The following is a 20,672-nucleotide window of genomic DNA, read 5'->3' on the forward strand; positions in this document are numbered from 1 at the left end:
TGTGAAAGATTACATCATGTGTTCTAACACATGCCTTATGGATAAAATAAAACCCAAGATGCATGAAGTGCAAACTCCCTGCATCCAGCTTCGTAAGCAGATACTTGGTGATGGTGGAGGTAGTGCCTAGTGTGGGAAGGCTGCTACTTGGCAAGATAGCTATCCAATGCTTCACAAATGTACTGATAATAGAGGATGGATATAGCTTGTGTCACAACTTGGACCAGAAACCAACTTCCTCTGAATCAACACCTACCACGGTAAGAGAGACTCATGTGGAGGACAATTACAACAGGTAGATTATACATCTGAAAGCATAGGGCTGATGGTAATCTCTGTTCCAACGACCCAGAAACATAAAATCACATTCTGTAAGTTGAGGCAAAAACATAAAAGAACAGGTAATTTTCAAACTTGAAAGTATATATCCAAATCATATTACCTGGTTAACCATTGCTACATCCAAGGACCCCTCTTGGTCCCAGCCAAGAACTTTACCTGGTGACTCTTACAGTCCCACAATTCCCCATCTTACACATTCTCTGACTAGCTCCAGGTCTCATCCGTCTCTACTTTTCTCTCTCTCTCAGTCCTCCCCAAGCCCATTCTGGTGATGGTGATGGCAGGAGCAGATATGTAACAGCAGGCTGAAGCCACCTGCTCCACCTAACCTACCTTCCTTGTGTCACAGCTCCAGGGACTGTTCCCTGCCCTGCCCTTGTCTATACCATGTCCTTTTGGTAACTTGCTACAGCTCAGAGGCTCTCTAAAGGTCCAGACTAGCTGGCTATATTTAGTTCAGCTTCTCTCCAGAATGTTCACAGATTGAAGTTGGCTGATCATGCTGAACTCCAAAAGCTTTTACTTGTTCCTCAGGAAAAGGCAAACTAGAGGCTTAAAGATGAAGTTAGTTATAAACTACGGCAGCCACCTGATTTACCTGTACAGTACAGGCTAATGATTCTAGATTCTTCTTTCGTTTTATTTTTTGGGGGTGGGATGAGGTGGGTGGGATGGAGTGTTCTCTGTGTAGCCCTGGCTGTCCTGGAACTTGCTCTATAGACCAGGCTGGCCTAGAACTCATGATATCGGCCTGCCTCCTAAATGCTGGGTTTAAAAGTGTTCTAAATAAGTCTTCAATCCTGTCTGTTTAATTCTAGGAAGGGAACATAGTCTCCTTTTAAAGTGCTGTGTTGTCCTTTCCCTAAACCTGCCCTAGAGGGAACAGAGCAAGAAAACCAGCCAGCCTTGCCCTTCAGTCCTTGCCTCAGGAAACTTAGCTCCGAACTGGTACTTTGTAAATAGAACCTTGTTAAAAAAACAGCAAAACAAAACAAAACAAAACAAAAATGAATTAAAAAAAAACCCCTTTGTAATTAAGCAACGTACATGCTTCAGGGAGGTGGGAGAAGCAAAGACAATGCTTAGTTCCAAGGGAACCCAGAGTAGACTGCTTTAGATCTAAGTACTGCTAGAGAAAAGGGCAGACACCACAGCTGGTTCCCACAGGCACGCAGCACCCCTTGTGGCTGACCAGGCTGGAAGGCTGGACTGTAAGGTTACCCGTTGTGGAGAGGGTGGGGCGCAGTGGGGAGGGAGTGAGGTGGCAGTATGTAACCTTGAAGAAAGGTTAAGAGAGTAAGTTCATATTTTTCTCAATTATAATTTCAAATCAGTGTCATACTTTAACATGAAGATGAATTCATTTAATTCTAGGAAAATTAAGCTTCAAATCCAATAAATTAAATACATATATTCCTCAAGTATTTATGTCCAGAGACTTGGTTTTGGTCGTCACCACACAAAAGCAGCCCGCTCCCGTAACATTCGGACGCCAAAGCGTTGCCATTCTCGCTGATAAATCCACAGCTCCTGAGTGGTATCCAGGCACGCCAACACTGCCCCTCCTTTCCATGCAATCAGCCGGGGGTCCATATCCTGCACAAAACGTAAGGCTATTTTGGCAAATGAGACACATGACATCATTTTCTGCAAATGGGGTTGGGCTTCTGCTCAGTCGATAGCAAACAAAGCAGGTTTTACATCTGTGTGGAATATCAGAAAACTAGCTGGGGTGTACCTCAGCCACGGAGCATCTGTCTAACATGTAGGGCTGGGTTCAACTCCCAGCACTACCAGCACCAGTACAGAAGACTGAACTGACACACCCATCTCTGCTACAGCTTAGGAGAATTTCTTAATTTTTAATACTAAAGATGCCACTCTTCACTATCCCACAGACAAGCCCCATACCAGTAGAGGAAGGGCACCTCCAAAGAAAAACACAGACAGGACCTATTTCTAAACTTCTGGCTTTGTGTTGCTTTTCAAATTAGTTGAAGTCAAAAGAGGCCCCGGAAGATCTCCAGTCCAAGGCCCAATACCCACTCCTTATGATGGCCAGGGAGGGAAAGGGAGTGGTCCAGTTGTCAGGAAAAGGGAAGAAGTCATCTCCTGACCCACCTAAAATTAATTCTATAAGGTTAAATCCAAGCAGAGCAAGGACCAGAAAAGCCAGTCTCTCAACACCAGGTAAGCCAGCATACTCCTTAACCTCCAAACTTGGGGGGAAGCAGCAGGAGGATCAGGAATCCAGGCTCTACACCATAAGCTTAAGTACCTATAAAACCAAATCAGGGCTAGAGAGATGGATCAGGGGTTAATAACCACTCTCCCAGGGCATCCAGGTTTGGTTCCCAGCACCTTCATGCCAGACCATAACCATCTATAACTCCATTTCTAGGGAATTTATCTAATCATCTCTTCTGGTTTCTGCAGACACCATGTACACATATGAGCACACACATACATGTAGACAAAACACTTAAACATATAACATAAAATCAACCTTAAAAAACAAAAACACCAAACCAAAAGAAAGCTAGTTAAGAACTCCTACTACATTTGTGACCCTCTGAAAAGTAATTTTCCACATCTAAGTCCTCAGAACTCCAGTCACAAGCCAGTGCCTCCCTAGATGTCACTCTCCACATGCATAACAATTAGATGTGACCAAGGTTGGTCTCATCTGAGTACTGCCCAACCTGCAACATGAAACAACGCACCTTAGGCCTTGTGATCACGTCCACATTTTCAATAATTCGCCTGAAGGAAGGTGGCATCTTGTTGAGGATTCTGTGTTGGAGAAATTCTTGAGCTTTATGGAACATCAAACCGCCTCCCACAACCAGGATAGAGCTGTACATCTTCTTCTTGGTGTCGTCAGACGCTGAAAAGACAGGAACATCATGCCATTTACCCACCTACATGGCCAAGCCACTATCTGTCACTTGGATAACTTAACAGCCTCAAGAAACTCCCCCAAAATCCATCTTCAACACTGCAGATGGGGTCTGCTGCCCACCTCCCATCTCGCTACTCCCAGGATTAGAACCAAACTTCTCAAGGAGGCCTATGGGGGCTGCTGTGTGGTTTGGAACCTAGGCTGCCTCTAGCTTTATCCTGGCTAACCATGGCTTTGCAGGCTTCCTCAGCCCAGAATGCCCCCAGCATTTAAATGCTAACTCTCCAATCATCCCTCACGTCTCTCATAGATTCAAGAAAGCCACCGCTAACTCCTCCAGAGGACAAATTTCTTATTACATGTCTTAATCAGAACTCAGCTGGGATTCCGTAGTTCAACTCTAGCGCCTACCAGAGCTGTGATTTCATGGTCTGTGTGCTAATCTTCATCGCTAGCACCAGACTACACAGCAGCGCAAGTGTTATGGGGCCAGGAACCAACTGCACTGCGTTACTGTGTTCACAGCACCTGGCAATGCAGGGTGGAGTAGGCCTATGGTTCTGAGAGAAAATGCTGCACTGCACACAAGACTGAACCGTTCACTTGGCTGCCACCCCACTCCACTGTCTACTGGGACGCGCGGTGTGCTCACAATCAAGACTGAACCAGTCGCCTAAGCCACCGCACTTCTCTACCAGTGAGCGGGGTGTGCTTACAGCAACAGTCCACGCTGTGCAGGATGGCCTTATCAAGGCCCAGGGCTTTTCCTTCAAACAGGGAGATGGCAGTTTTCCTGGACATCAGCGCAGTGAGGGCCTCCTCAGAGTCATTGCCGGCCATCAAACAGTCCCCCTGGGAAGAAGCCAGATCCACCTCCTGGGGATGAAGTCTTTCTGGGAGATCGGAGGCCTGGCCGCGGAGATCCCCTTCAAATCCAATGGGTTTGGATGCAGACTTGCGGTCAGCAGTAGCTTTTGCAGACTGTAAATAAGTTAAAGAGAAAGCAGTAGATGGTCTGAGCACAGGACACTGCTGGTGTTGTCCAGCTGGACTCTATCCCTATTTCCTCAGAACACCACAAGCAAAAGTCACCATGGTACACACACACAGCCTAGCCCCATGCCTACGTAGCCTGAGCACACAGGAGAGGATGCTCCGGGAAAGCCAGAGCAGGCTCTGGACATGTGGGCAGGTTTCAGAACTGTACATCAGAGAACGGGCTTACAGCAGAAATGTCAAATGTCAATATAGACTTTCTTCAACTAAGCTGACTTGTCACTGGATGTTTGAATGGGATGCATATGCCTGTGGCTATTACACATCCATATTTCCAGGTCCAGTCTTCCTCCTCTCGTCTAGGACAGGAACAAAGACGAGCAAGTTTTCAACCCCTGGTTCCATATCAGCAATGAAAAGAACTACAGCTATGTACATAGCAGACACCAGGTTACTGGGGACCCACCAAATAAATAACTCAGATGTATTTCTACTTTCTATATTAAGTACAAAACAATTAAAATTTTACCAAAAGTACTGCTAGATTACACATCCAGAAGTAGATAAGTAAACAATACAAGCCAAAGGCAAGTGTCTTCACAGAATTAACTTTTAAATGTGCAGACTTGCATTTAGAAAACGAGTTAGTATCTGCTAATGAGGAATGAAGATATTCCTCAGGCAGATTTTGAATTGAGACTTCATTTTGTATGCAGTTCTGAAAACAGTACCAGGTTGGTCTATTAAAGCTGCACTGATTATGAGGATCTGTTCGCTCTGGGCAAAGTTCTCCTCTGTGAGGAGATGTTTCTCCCGCAGAGGGCTGCGCACCTGCTCCTGCTTGCTCTGTGTGGCCAGCAGGTAATGCTCATCATGCGGGTCCTCAGGGTCTCCCTGGGATCGGTGCTGCAAGGTCGTCATCTTCTGGCCGACGATCCCAAAGGTTGCTGGGTAAAACAGCGCCATTGGAGCCTGGGCATAAAAAGGAGGATGCTTAGGGAAAGATGCTGTCTCCTTGGAAATGGTGGACCTTCATTCTTCCCCAGACAAAAGTCACCAAACAGGTGCTCCATGTCACACTGGGCAGCAGCCCTCCTGGGAAAAGGGTTGTGTAACAGACCAGAAAACCCCTCATCCAGCTGGACAGATGGCACACCATGTGAGACTCTTGAGGAAATGCAGAGTGAGCGCCTTACCATCTGCTTTGTGATGTCCTAGCAAGGCCAGTGCCCATCTAAATTCTACCATGTTCTGAATGATTAAAAGAAAAGCCTGGGGACTGGAGAGACGGCTCAGTGGTTACGAGTACTCTTGGAAGAGGACCTGAATCCAGTTCCCAGCACGTACATGGGCAGCTCACATCCATCTGAAGCTCCAGCTCCAGAATATCCGATGCCTGCTCTGGACTCTGTGGGCACCTGCACACGTGCATGCATGTACCCATACAGATATATACACATACACCTAATTAAAATATAATATATAAAAAAGAAGGGGGGCAGATTTATTCTAATCTGTACCCTAACGGGCCATGATGGCTTGGGGACCAACCAACAGGGAGCTGGCATTCTGACCTGACACACTGACAATTCTCTCAGCTTCACTGGCCAGGGATAGCTTTCCTTCCACCTGTGAACACATATGTCTGCCTGGTTACCTGGAGTTTTTCATCTCCTAATCGAAACTGGTAGAGCAGGGCAGGAGAATCTGGGTGCCGAATCTGAAATTCATGGTCCTGAAGCCCGGAGATGTCCTGGTTCCAGGAAAAGACGCTGTCAGTGAGAACGTGAGTAAAGGCCTCCAATTACGCATAGGCCATTATAGAAAGGCCAACACAACACGGCTGCCCGACTCAGAGCCACTTACCGTAAACTACAGTCCTTTGCTTCTCTACTTAATTTCTGGAGTCTCTGCCATTTGTCCTTTTTGTTTTATTCATCACTGACAGACATCAGGACTCAGTAAGAATGTGTCCTCATTAGCTGTGATATTTACAGTCTTTATGTTCCCCAAGTTTTATAAGATTCATAATTGTATCATCTGAATAAAGTTTAAAACTGAAGCAATGGGTGTCGGCGGTGGTGGTGCACACCTCTAAGCCCAGCACTCGGGAGGCAGAGGTAGGTGAATCTCTGGGAGTTCCAGGCCAGCCTGGTCTACAGAGCGAGTCCGGGACAGGCTCCAAAGCTACATAGAGAAACCCTGTCTTGAAAAACCAAAACAAAAAACCAAACCAAACAAACAAAACCCTGCAGCAATGAGTGATTAAAAATGCTGCTAATTCACAATATAAAAGTGCACACAGCCACATTTAATTAAGCAGCGCACCTATCTCCTTACGTGTTACATCCATTTCCCCTCAGCTGTCACCTTCACCCTTTGGTGCCGTGGCCAGACCCCCATTGGCATCAGCTGCCTACGTCTCTTTATACAACCTGAGACCATCTTCACCACCTGCTATATCCAGGAGCGGCTGAAGAGCTTCAGCTGCCTTACCATCTCGGTGAACAGCATGGGATTAGTAAAAGCTGTAACTTCCTTTTAAATGCCTTACATTTTTCCTGGCACCAAAATAATCAGCAATATTAATTCTGTTCTCACCTGGTCTAGATGACAGAATGTTTCTTTAAGGTGTTGCAAGAGGAGGCAATCCATTTTGTTTGTTAACTGACATTCTCTGTAAGGGAAGCCCGCTCGCTGCATGAGCCAGTAAAAACACCTCGACACGTCAGAGCCCCCATATGCCAGACAGAGCCTGAAGTCAGGAGAAGAGGGAAAGGTGGTTTAATCTGTCAGTTAAGAATATACACATCATGTTTTTGAGAAATATCTATGATAAGGAAAGCAAATATTCCAAACGCTAGAGAATTTAGACCTGAAAAATTTGGTTTGTTTCTGTAAGACTTGCTTAATAAAGCTTTGCTATAAGGATGTAACGAATCACAGGAACGACAAGGAGCTAACCTGCACAACACCTACTATGGCTCCCGGGAACTGGTATTATGAATGTGGGCTGAAAGCTCCCTAAGGGCAAGGTCACCGGCATCAATTTCACCTGGCTAGTACTTATCGCCCAGGCTTGCTGGACACCTACGCAGACAATTTCTGGCTGTGGTGTTTCGAATAGACAGTGCTGGGAGAAGAGCCGTACCGTGTGTTCCGATGAGACACCCCATCTTCCACACAGCACACGCTTGTTTTCTGGTCCCCAACATCTACAACACAGGTGCTGCTTAAGCCACTGCCAAACGTAGCACACACAGACTCCTGATGGACAACAATCCCTAGCATCATAAAGAGGCAGAGTGTCAATAATCCGATGCACAGCAGTAGACACCCTCAAACAAATGATCAGCTCTGTTCAGGAACCCAGAAATCTCGGGGCAAACACCCAAGGAACATCAGTCCGTTCCGAATGCACATTTAAATTAACTGGTGAACCCCATTAACTTTGTCACTGAAAAAGAACAGTTTAAAGGGTGTCACCAGAATCTTGGGCATACCTGAGAAGCCCATCTTCATCAGAATCATATGCACTAGCTCTTTCACATGCTGTTTGTTATAGATATCAGGGATTAACAAGATGCACCTGTAATACTAGAGAAGAAAACCAATGAGAAACAGAAAGTGTCAGCTTCCACCTAGTAAGTCCAGTCCCATAATGCCACCTTTCGCGAGGCTTCCCTGTGCAGGAGAAGCAGCTATGACCATGGGCCCTGAGCAAAAGCCCGAACCTCTGTGCTGCCTTGCTTCTTGGTTTCAGAAGGAAACAGGAACAGCTATGTTTCCCTCGACTCCTTAGAGTCCTTGTGAATGTGTGACATGGAAACTTGTGGAGTTAATATGTCTGAGTGAGGTATGAAGAAAGGCCGCGGACATGAGCAAGCTTGTGGTTTCTCCAGTATTCAGAGACCAAAAGAAACAGAGGGAGAAATCGCTGGAGGAGAATTAAAGAAAATAAGATATCCCCACCACCCCACCACTGAGACTACTTCCGGACACTGTCACACACAACTCAGTAATGTGCACTTGGACTCATCAAGAATCTGAAAGTCAACCCAAAGAATTGGGAATTTCCCCTCACCTTTAAATCTTTCAGTGGGATTTCCAAATACTTTTGTATTGCATGAGACCATATCACTTCAATATCTGCCAGAACAGCTGTCAGGGAGCCCCCAGGACCTGGGTGGATATTCAGCTGACCCCGTCTAATCGGCCAGTGAATGTTGTAACAGTCCAGCGGGTTGACGTACAAGGCCTAGGGCAGGAAGAAGCGCATCATCAGAGCTGTCCCTAAGGGTTGTCTGGACTCACATCCGAACTCTAAGACCAGAAGTCAAACTCTTCTGAGTGCTCTAGACCCTGAGTGTGGTGTCTGACAACCCGGAGGGGCAGAGAAGTATCTGGTCCTCAGAAACAGGATCAAGAAGTGTTAGGAAACAACCCCGAACTCGGGACTCTCAGTTGTTTGGTTTCCATTCCTTTCATTGTCCAAGTTTCTTACCTCTTCTCCTACCAAATACTCGGGCTGGTGAGATGTGTTTGTCCATTTGTTTCCAGAACAGTGGTCTAGAATGGCAGGTCGCATCTGCTTGTTGTAGGAGCGTGCCTGGGATGAGAAATCAGAAACACACTGTATTTCTGCAGGCAGGGGGCAGTGCAAGAGTCCCCTTGTCTCCTCTCAAACACTGAGACACATGGGCAAGTACTAACTGGTTCTCCCCTCAGAAGTACTAACTGGCCCCCTCCCCCCATTTCTTTCTTCTTGTATTTTCTACCTCGTATTTGCATAATGACTTATGGAACATATGAGGCTCCTATGGCTGCCATGGCACAACAGTGACACGCCACACATGGCAGTGAAGGTGCAGGATCACGGAGGAGCTGAGACCTTCTGATGGCATACTTACAGGCACACAGCTTCCCTGGTCTAGGGCTGCTGGTGCCAGCAAGCTGCAGTCGTACAACAGGACGGCATGTACACCACAAACAATGTAGGCACTGAATGAGCAAACAAGCCTCAGCGTGCACTACTATTGATGGGGATATAGTCCTCCTGGTTACACATTTCTTTACAAACGTGAAAACGACCAGTCCTAAGGAAGGTCCTGCAGGAGGTGATGCAGAAGAAAGCAGTTCTCATAGGTCCTCACATGTTACTGCCCATGAAGACTTTCTCGTGGAACAAGACAGTGATATTGGTGATCTTGAACCTGTGTGGACTTGGAAGGGTATGCTTGTCTTAGTTTTCAATAAAGTTTTAAAGTGAAAGTAATTTGTAATAATAAATAATAATTTACAGAGTATAGATATAAAGAAAGACTTTACAGCTCCACAAGGCTTGTTACTCACACCAATATTTTTAAGTGTTATTATGAAAGCATGAAGTTATGGTATGTGGAACATTTCCTGCATGCTGAGGTCAGGTGCACACCCCGTCTGGCAGCTAAGGATGCCCTATGCAGCTGAATAGCTTGGTGGCATAAGGTCAACATCAAAATAGACCCCAAATCCCATCTGTGCTGCCGGCACTGAAGTGTGCTGCTACAGACAGTGGAGTGGTTGATAAGACACGCCGCACACACTAAATGGCGGATCAGTCTCTAGAATGGTGTTGGTCAAATCCTTCCCACTCTCTCACACTTTGACTCCTGCACAGTCACGAGTCTGAGTCCATGCTTGTCATCATTTAATTCTTTGTAGATGCACTCTTTTCCAACCCAGCAAACAAACAGAAGCCTTCGCCAGAAAGGGAAATCACTTATGGCACAGTGTTTATGACGTCTACAGTAGCGGGCGGAAGTGGCTTAGCCCTTCACAAAGCACAAAGCCTCGTTGCTCATTGGCTGACGCACCCAGGACAGTGTCTGGTCACATTCCATCGTGAGAAGTGCCCTCGTGCTGTATACTGGGGCTTTACTGTTTTGCTTCTTTTCCCCCGAAAAACCTGTTTTTATTTTACATATATGAGTGCTTACCTTGCATATATGTCTGTGTACCATGTACATGTCTGATGCCCTTGGAAGGCCAGAAAAAGGCCTGAGATCTCCTCGGACTGGAGCTACAGACGGTTTGTGAGAACTGGGAACTAAACACGGGTCCTCTGCAGGAGCGGTCAGCGCTGTGAACCACTGAACTCACTCTCCAGTGCCAACTTTTTTGTTTCCCTTTTTTTTGGCTTTTCGAGACAGGGTTTCAATGTCTATCAGCCCTGGCTGTCCTAGAACTCCCTTTGTAGACCAAGACCAGGCTGACCTTGAACTCACAGAGACCCATCTATCTCTGCCTTCTAGTGCTGAGATGAAAGGTGTACACTAGCACCACCATGACGTGGATTCCCCTCTGTATGCTGTAATATGTTTATTACCTTTGGTTAATAAAGAAGCTACTTTGGCCTAAGGCAGGGCAGAATATAGCTAGGTGGGAAAACTAAACTGAATTCAGAAAGACACTGGAAACTTGGTAAACCACAGTCTACGGCGATATACAGATTAATAGAAATGCGTTAATTTAAGATGTAAGAGTTAGCTAGAAATACGCCTGAGCTGTTGGTCAAACAGTAATTAATATAGTTTCTGTGTGATTATTCGGAACTGGGTGGCTGGGAAGCAAAAGTGTGGTCTCCATTTATACCACCACCCAGCGTACACAGGACCATCCCTGTGGTCAAACTGCCCACCGTATGCAGCATAGTAACATACTATATACCAGAGTCTGGAGCGATAGGCTGTGCCATATGTAGAACCTAGGTGCGCAAAAGATACGTTACCTAGTCTTCTGTCATGGATGCCACTTCTCTAGGGTTTTATGACACATCCCCATTGTTAAGCAATACACAACGAAATCAATAGAGGTGCAAAACTAATAATAAATTTGAAGGAAAGGAAAAGTTGACTGAACCTGTTCTGGTGACACAGGGATTCGTCTGGTACCATTTGACATCTTTTTAGACCATATCGCCTGGTCCACCATTTTAAGGCCATTTTGTCTCTGTTCATTACTTTCAGGTTTCTGGAGAGAAAAATGAAAGGATGATCAATATAACATATTTAATAAAAACAGAAAATAAGACATGCTACTAACTTAACCAATCCATCAATGAGTACATAATCTCAACAAGTAGCATTTCTTTAATTTCCCCCCTCCCCTTAGCCGTGATAACCCTAAGAATTCCACAGCATCCAAGCACTGCAGAGGCTAAGAGACAGGAGGATCAGGAGTTCAAGACCAGCCTGTACTATAAGGGCAGATCAAACAAACAAAATATAAAAATGGAAACCAGACCAAAGCCTACTGTCTGCAAAACCCTATAACCTCAGGTGCCTTGTGGCTAATATATGACTAATACAAATTTTTCAGCACTATTCAAATTAATACTGGGCATGGTGCTGCACAGGAAGCAGAGGCTGGCAAATTTCTAGGAATTCAAGGCTAGCCTGGTATACATAGTGAGTACCAGGTACGCTGAGGCTACACTGGGAGACCATGTCTCAAAAAACAACAACAACAACAAGAAACAGTATTTCAGAGATCCTTGCCCTTGCTCAGTGGTTAGGAGCATATACTGTTCTTCCTGAGAACCTGAGTTTGATTCCCAGCACCCTCATCAGGTGGCTTACAATTCTAACTCCAGTTCCAGTGGATCTCACCCCTCTGACCTGAGTGGGCATCTGTGTTCATGTGCACAAACTGCCCCTATACATACTCTAAACTTAAAATGAAAATAAATTAAAAAATCTAAGACTCTTCAAACATCTATATAATGCTTATCTTTATGTTTCTGTAACAATATCATATTCCTTTATATATTTTTGGTAAATCAAGAAGTGTTTCAAGTCCCTAAAATACTGTAAATTATTTTGTGTGGGTGGCAGCAAGTCTGAACTGTCCATGAGCGGAGAAAGTGAGCTGTGCACAGGAAGCGTGCATGCATGATTCTCAGCAGGCTCACGACTGTGGATGTGCTCGCCCGCTTCATGTCCCTGCCGCCCTGACTTCCCCACAATGACAGACCGTAACGTGAATTTGTGAGCAGAATAAGCCCTTTCTCCCACGGTGGCTTTTGTTTAGGTATTTATCACAGCAGCAGGAATTGACACCAACTCACATGAAGACCATACTTGTAACCCTGGATGATACTATTTTTACAAAGCACAACTCTGGAGATGTTTATTCAAGATTCCTAGGAAGACTGGGTGTGTAAGCCTTCCCAAGGGAACACCTCCCCACCCCCACCAGGCTGCTCCCCCGGGCGCTCCCCTCAGACTTACATTCAGCCCTTCCCTTAGCAGCCAGTTGTCCTTGTACAGCGGCTGCCCTTGTTGTTTGTGTCTCCGTGCAATGACGTGAGGAATGCTGGCAGGAAGTGTATCTGTGGCTCGACCAATTCTTAAAGTTGTCGAACCTGGGTGTATGACAACAATAAAGTTGCTCTGGATTTGCTGCAGACATAAAAAAAATATAGACGTGAATTTAGCAGTCCAGTTAAGAGGTTAACTAACACACATTATACATAACACTTTATACGATGTTTCCTGTAAAAACCACCTTTTAGTCGGGGTTATATTGCTGCGATGAATGATCGTGACAAAACCAGCCGGGTGACACTTCCATGCCATAACTGTCCATTGTTATAGGAAGTCAGATGGGACCTCAAACAGGGCAGGAACCTGGGGGCAGAGGCTGATGGTGCTGCTTACTGACTTCTCCTCATGGTTTGCTCAACCCGTTTTCTTACACACCACAGGACCAGCCCAGGGATGGCACCACCCACAATGGACTAGGCCCTTCTATATCAATCACTAATTAAAATGCTCTACAGGTTTGCCTACATCCCGATCTTATTGAGACATTTTCAGAATCGAGGTTCCCTCCTCTCTGAAGACTTTAGCTTATGTCAACTTGACACAAAACTAGCTAGCACAGACCATTAGGCTAAAAAGCATAGCAATAATTTAGTAAAGAGAGATATCCCATTACCCTGGTTCATCTGAATGCAAATTCTTTGGTGTCCCTTGAGGGGACTTACAGTAAACATTTCAATAAATTCTTACTTATCTGAATGAAGCCCAAATCCTCCAGTGCAAATTAACACATAATTATCGAGTGTTTATATGCCAGAAAATGTAGGTAGAATGGCAGCCAGGACCAACTCTCTACTATCGAGAACCTTCCATTCACTAAGAAATACAAGTGGGTACACCCGTGAACAGAAGAGGAATGAGCCCAAGCCTTCCCCTACAGATTCTGAGGCTGAGAAGCTCCAGCAGGCCTAGAAATCAGCTAGTTCAAAAGCTCTTGGGGGTGACATCTACAATCAGCCAGGTTTGCCTGCAGCATTGAAGGAAGAAAATAATGTAAGCAAATGATTATTGCTTCATAATGTTGGAAACTAAGGCTTCACTCAAGAACGGCTTCAGCATGAGTTTGTCACCTATATTTGGGTTACCATGTGTGTTATTTACCTTATTTGGCAAGAGCCTGGGGTTAAAAGCCAGAGTCTACAACGCATTCCAGTAAGTCAGAAGAGAGAGCAAACAAAAACTCACAGTGCAGCACAAATTCAAGAGATGGCAGGGACGGGTCTGTAGCTCTTGCGGGAGAGAATTCGGGTTCTCTTGGGAAAACGTCTGCCCCCAAATTTGTTGAGGCACGCAAAGTTTCAGCAGAGAGTAAGAGAAGGACAGACTTTGGCAATGCCTCTGAAGGCAGGGGTTTGGAATGGACAGACAGACGGCTCAACCGTGAAGAGGGCATACAGCTCTTGCAGAGAACTCCAGTTTGGTTCCCAGCACCATATCAGGCAGCTCAATACCACTTACTCCAACTTTAGGAATCTGACGCCGTCTTCTGAACTCATGGGTACCTGCATTTACATGAGCATGTACCTCCCAACCCCTGCTCTCCACCCCCTCCTCACATGCATTTTTTTTTTTTTTTTTTTTTTTTTTTTGAGATAGGGTTTCTCTGTGTTGCCCTGGCTGTCCTGGAATTCACTCTGTGGAGCAGGTTGGCCTCAAACTCAGAGATCCACCTGTCTCTGCCTCCCAAGTGCTGGGATCAAAGGTGTGCACCATCATGCCCAGCCTAATCGTTTTTTTGTTTTTTTTTTTTTTTTAAGAGCTTCTATTAGGCCGGGCAGTGTGTGCACATGCCTTTAATCCCAGCACTCAGGAGGTAGAGACAGGCGGATCTCTGGGAGTTTGAGGCCAGCCTGGTCTACAAGAGCTAGTTCCAGGACAGGCTCCAAAGCTACAGAGAAACCATGACTCAAAAAAAAAAAAAAAAAAAAAAAAAAAAAAAAAAAAAGAGCTTCTATTAGAAAGCAAACAAGCAAGCAAGCAGAATTATCTACTGAGAACCACAACCCCAGCCTGACTGCTGGGTACTCCTTCACCATGCCCTAGCGGCAGGCAGAACTCTCTAACTCCAGAATTGCTGTCCTTCCAATCTATTTAATCCTCAAACCTAGATTTTTTTTTTATTTTTATTTTTTAAAGACGGAGTCTTAAGTATGTAGCCAGGGCTATACTAAAATTCACAAACTCCACTTCCCAAGTCCCAAGTTCTGGGTTTCCAGGCATGTGCCACTATGCCCAGCTTGACTCCAAACTTCTGTTAATTACAAAGCTCAATGGCTCTGGAACCTTCATCAGTGTAACTCCCTTTGCCTGAGATGTTCTTTCTCTCAGCTACCTAACTCTTCACTTCAGGGATGAATTAAATGTCATCATTAAATGTTCTGGTCTCTCCATAACCCGATGTATAGCCTTCCTTTCCATGACACGACACTCTACAGTCTGTCGTCCCAATAGACAATAACTCTCTAGTGGAGAGGGGCACTTCTGTCTTGTTTACTGCTCTGTGCCAGCACATATGGCAGACCGTCAAGTATGCCCTGAATGGCGTTGGCATCCCTGTGCTATGGTGGGCCTCTTCCCAGTAGACTGGGGGAAAACAGGTGAGCCCGCTACCCCTCACGGATGCCTAGACCTCATCAAAGACCCACTAGCTGCACTACATGGTTTATGAAACTCTAGAGAACACAGCTTCCTGGAGCACAGGCAATTATTGTTTAGTAATTGCATATTTTAATGTGTTAGCAAAGGAACCTGGCGGTACATTCCACATTATCATTTCATAGATATTATCACTAAGCTACGACTAAGAAAAGTCAGTGACATACAGATGCCACAGAAGGTATGGAAAAGTCCAAGGTGTGACACACTCACGGGTGTGTAGAAAAAGGCCCAAGCCCCAGATTTACTGATCTGCTACAAACTCAGCTTGTCACTCGCTCTAATGAAGCGCCTACCGCATCAAGTTCTCGTGAGAATGCCAGAGCTGATCATGTTGCTTGGATGTGGCACTGGTGGCATCTAGAAAATGCTAACTGTTCAATCTGAAGCCCAACAGAAAATCGCAAGATTTTTAAATTTTGTCTTTTTTTTTTTTTCTTGGTTACTCAAGTGAGTGGCTTCTCAAGCATGAACTCTGTCCAAGAAAACAATGCATCACAATGGCAAAAGGTTGGACACACTCACAAGTCAAGAATTTGCATCCCATTCCAACATTCTCTGCCACCTTCTATGAAGTGACCAGGCTACGGGCTTGTGTGGGTACTGGAAAGGTCTCCAGTCTTTCTTAACTCTAAACGGCGATGTCTCCAGGCCTTTAAAGTCTCTCAGGTACGTTCTCTTTTCCAGAACTACTCCATCTACACCTTTGGTCCCTCTCAATCTCCAGCGCCCCCGCTCCCACCTCTACCCTCTCCCTGTCCAAGAGTTCACCCTTGTCAAGGCTGAGGGAAACACACGTGTTCACCATCCACCCGTCCTCTGAACTAGCTTATCCCACACCATACTCTGCGTTTCACAGCGGCCCTACCAGTTAGGTCATTTTAACCCGCGCACGGGAGAGGAAGAAGGTTCAGAAAGGGCCCACAGGAAATCCTGAGCATTTAATCGCTCCCGATTTCTTCTGAGAGCTGTGCACTGCCCCCGCCCATTTCCCATGGGGGAATGTGTTTACTTATCAGTAAGCCCTGGCCAATCAGAGTGTGTGCCACGCTGCTCTAAATAAATGTTTTTGACTTAAGCTTGTTCTGTTTTTGAACAAACTCTTAATGCCGAGTTAAGGGGACTACCTTCCCCCTGCTTCCAAACAGGGAATGACTCCCCCTGTCTGAGATCTGAGAACAAAGGAACAGACTAAGTTCTGACCATCCCTGAACAAGTGTCGGCGGACGTCCGGTCTGTGCTAAACTGTGACATCTCACGGTCCGGAGATACGGAGGCTGTGCTGGGCGACTCCGCACCCAGGAAGACCCCGAATCCTTCCCCGACGCCGGGCACCCGGGCCCCGCCAGCAGAGGCCCAGGCTAGGCGCGGTCTAACCTCACCTCCTGCAGCGACTCGGGGACCAGCGCCGGCACGATGGGTCGCTTCACGCCCCGTTGCTCTTTCTCCTTCTCTCCGCCCTTCTCCTTCCCGTTCTCCGCGTCCCCCTTCTCGGCTTGGGTCATCTCTGCTACCGCCGAGCAACCCCGGCCTCAGCAACACGGCCTGCACAGCCAGCGGAGGAGAGCCACCGCGCAGGCGCAGCGCCCCTGGCTGCCCACAGTCAAGATGGCCGCCGCTGGCGTCGGCCCTAGGGAACTGTGGGAAGTAGGGAATGACAGGGTTGGAGTTTTGTTTTTTACATTGTAGTTTTTGATGATGGTGGGCACAGAACCCAAGGACTTTTATTGTTTTGTTTTTTTGTTTTGTTTTGTTTTCTCTGTAGCTTTTGGAGCTAGCGCTTGTAGCCCAGCTAGCCTCGAACTCACAGAAATCTGCTTGCCAATGCCTACTTGAGTGCTGGGATTAAAGGCGTGCACCACCACCATCTGGCTAGATTCCAAGGACTTTTAAAAGGTGAGCACGATCTTTTTTACCAGTGAGCTACATCTCCAGTGTAATACATTTTTTTTCTTTTTTTAAATTTTCTTTTAGACAGGGTCTCACTACTTATCCCTGGCTAGCCTGCAACTTGCCATATAGATCAGGCTAGCTTCTATATCAAGAAACTAAAGGCGTGTGCTGCCCCACCTAACCCTTTTGTACTCTGTGTGAGTCTGAGATGATCAGTTTCATTTCCACCCTGTGGGTCTCTTCACTCACAGGAGCCATGATGCTCCAAGTTCTCAGTTTGCTGGGCCTGTTCAGTCTGGTCTCTGATGCTGGGTTCTCTAGGACTAGGTCTCTCTCTTCTTGACACATTTCTTGAGTAACTGCTTCTAATTTCATGGCTTTACCTATATGATTTCTGAATATATTATTTCCAGTTTTGGTCTGTTCCTGAGACCCAGTCTGATAGCCTATTTGATATCTGTACTTAATATTTCTCCAAAGCATTGTAAATTTAAATAATGAATAATTAGCCGGGCGGTGGTGGCGCACGCCTTTAATCCCAGCACTCGGGAGGCAGAGGCAGGCGGATCTCTGTGAGTTCGAGACCAGCCTGGTCTACAAGAGCTAGTTCCAGGACAGGCTCCAAAGCCACAGAGAAACCCTGTCTCGAAAAACCAAAAAAAAAAAAAAAAAAAAATGAATAATTAATCCCCGCTCCCTGCAGGAGGTGGAGCAGGGTTGACAAACCCCAACAATAAGCCAGACAGGTAATTTGGCCGCTCACCTATTGCTCCAATGTTCAAACCATCATGAGACTGAAAAGTATCTTGACTTGGTTCACTTCTTTGAATGTCATGTCATTTACTTAGCCCACCCCTGCCGTATTACTCCAGCAGTCTCTAAACTGGGGTCCTGTTTAGTTCAGTTCCTGAGAAGCCGCCCATGCAGCTGCTCGGTGTTTCCATCACAACTTTGTTGTAGCAGTACAGACATGCAGTTCCAACACTCCGGAAGACTGCCTCAAGTTTAAGGCCAACTGTCTTCTAAAGCATACTTGCTCTAACTCTGTCATATTTCTTTGTGTGCTATAATCCCAGAGCCAGGAGGGCATCAGCTGTCCTGCTTTATCAGAGTCTCACTAAACCAGCAGGCACGGGATCATGTCTCCACCTGACACCCGGGGTTACAGGAGAGCACAAGGTCTTACCCAAGCCTTTTATGTGGGTGCTTTGATCTGAATTCAGGCCCTTAAGAGGGCATGGCTTGTGGCTACCCACTGAGCAGCCCTTCCGCCCATTTCTAGTGTTACCTGTACTCTTCCAGCTACACTTGGTTTTCTTGTTTTCGTTGTGTGTGTGCACTCATGCTAAAGTGCCTATGTGGACGTCAGAGGACTGCTCTAGGGAGTCTTTTCTCCCACGTGGGTCCTAGGAATAGGACTCTGGTCAGCCAGGCTTGATAGTGAATGTCCTTACCTGCTCAGCCATATCAGGAGCCCATACACTTAATTTCTAACGTCAAGTCCTTTCCATCGCCAGGCTGTTGCTGTTCCTTTGCTTTGTTGCTGCTTCTCTTGCCTGCATGACTTTTCCCTCAGCTGGACTTGAAGCCTCCCCGGGTATCCTTTCCTTCTGGCTCCTTAGACACGCAAGCCATTTATCTGCAATTATTTTTCCTGTGCACTTTCTCCCACACTAGAACGTAAGATCCGCGAGAAGTGTGCCATTGTCATCCCCAGGATATGGTGTGAAAACTGGATAAATTGATCTCAGGTGGGTGTGGGGAGCACCTTGTAATCCCATGTGCCTGAGAAGGGCAGGAACGTACTGAGTTGAATACGCTCCTGCATGAGATTGTCTCAGTAAACCAAAATAAACAAATAAATAAAAAAGCAAGACAAAATGAAACAAAAAGCTTGGTTCACCCTTCCTAATGGTTTCTTTTAGCTGACAAAGATGCAGCAGCAATCCCGAGTCAGGAAGGCTTACATCACAAGGTCACAAGCACGAGAGGCCACTGCATTCACCAAGTCATCCACTAAGGCCACGTTCTTACAATTCAGTGACACTTAAATGTTTCGGCCAGACACAGCCACACAACCTACGGGGTTGTTGAGTTCTAGTGAGCCCTCACAGCTAGCTGTATAATCTGAGAATCACCTGCACACTTCACTTTGTCAGAATTAAAAAAATAAAGCAGGTTGAACATAACTGAGTCGTCAAAAACTGTTTACTCTTATAATCACCTTTCTTTGAACACTGGCGTCTTGTGATACTATGTCCCCATTTGTTATTGACAAGTAGGTAAAGCTTTCCTCTAAATATTTCAGGTTTCAACATGTGTACATTAGACGTGCACCGTGATTCATTTTTATAGCATCTTAGTGCCTATTTCATGTGGTCACTGTTCACAAGACTAGGGGAAACCAAACAAACTGTAATCCGTGCAGTTCCAGCACTCCAGAGGCAAGAAGATCTCAAGCTCCACTTCAAGGCTAGCCTGGGTTATAGATTTGTCTTTGTTAGTTTCTGGCAACTTAATCACGTGGGATGAGGAACCTCTATTGAGAAAATGTTTTCATCAGACAGGCTACAGACAAGTCTGTGTGTGTGTGTGTGTGTGGCGGGGGGGCGGGGTTGTTTCTTTTCAAATATTTATTTATTTTATGTATATTTGGCATGAAGGTGTCAAGATTCCCTGGAACTGGAGTTATAGACAGTTGTGAACTGCCATGTGAATGCTGGGAATTGAACCCAGATCCTCTGTAAGAGCAGCTAGTGCTCTTAACCACTGAGTCATCTCTCCAGCCCCAATCTCCGGCGTTTTCTTGATTGATGCATGAGGGACCACTGTGGGTAGTGCCATCCCTGAGAAAAACAGGCTGAGCAAGCACGAGGAACAAGCCAGTAAGCAGTGTTTCTTCCTCAGGGTCTCTGTCCTCACTTCCCTGATAAGGATAATCTTTATCACGGCAATAATAAAGCCAACTAAGACTCAGTCTCATAAATGGCCTTAAAGAGCACGAGTGAGCTCAACAGGGCTATTTAGGGGAAGATCGGAAAGGAGTCTAGACAGAACTGAAAGGAGATAGGTAGGATCATAAGCAATGGGATCAAATTTCCATTTGTCCAGATAGCATAGAAGTCCATGGTTTTGAAGATTGGCCAGTATATAGTCAGTCATTTAAAGCTCAGTTTTGATGATTGTGGCCATATAAATATCCTGATATTTTATCTGGTAGTAAATAAAGATGCATTCATAAAATAAATACATTAAAGATAAAAATTTAAAAGCAAATATATGTATGCTACTGAAATAATTATATTGTGGCTTATTTACAAATGAGAGCAAGAAAACATTGAGCAGTATTTCAGAAGTTGGAAAAAGGCAACATGAACAGGAGTAAATACATTAGTGCCAGGTGGTGGCACACGCCTTTACCCAGGGCTTGGGAGGCAGAGGCAGGCGGATCTCTGAGTTCAATGCCAGCCTGGTCTACAGAGCAAGTTCCAGGATGGCAACTGATACACAAAGAAACCCTG

At 45.8% G+C, this 20,672-nt stretch overlaps 1 protein-coding gene across 2 annotated transcripts; it reads right to left on the bottom strand.

Annotated features, from left to right (window-relative positions):
- Nucleotides 1-1,643: 1,643 nt before the first annotated feature.
- On the bottom strand, nucleotides 1,644-16,851 carry Actr8 (actin related protein 8). Of its 2 annotated transcripts, none has more exons than XM_038349737.1 (13): nucleotides 16,641-16,851; nucleotides 12,511-12,681; nucleotides 11,141-11,251; nucleotides 8,745-8,849; nucleotides 8,325-8,498; nucleotides 7,744-7,837; nucleotides 7,392-7,524; nucleotides 6,842-6,995; nucleotides 5,898-5,993; nucleotides 5,072-5,212; nucleotides 3,961-4,225; nucleotides 3,066-3,229; nucleotides 1,644-1,938 (listed from the first exon to the last, which is right to left on the bottom strand). In XM_038349737.1, exons 1-13 carry the CDS (start codon nucleotides 16,761-16,763, stop codon nucleotides 1,795-1,797), a joined length of 1,875 nt encoding a protein of 624 aa, XP_038205665.1. In that variant the 5' UTR covers nucleotides 16,764-16,851; the 3' UTR covers nucleotides 1,644-1,794. The 2 variants fall into 2 exon arrangements, with proteins under 2 accessions (XP_038205665.1, XP_038205667.1); XM_038349739.1 differs by lacking the exon at nucleotides 16,641-16,851 and adding an exon at nucleotides 16,127-16,196.
- Nucleotides 16,852-20,672: the final 3,821 nt, after the last annotated feature.

The sequence above is a fragment of the Arvicola amphibius genome, chromosome 12, assembly GCF_903992535.2.
Source record: "Arvicola amphibius chromosome 12, mArvAmp1.2, whole genome shotgun sequence".
Taxonomy (NCBI): Eukaryota; Metazoa; Chordata; class Mammalia; order Rodentia; family Cricetidae; genus Arvicola; species Arvicola amphibius.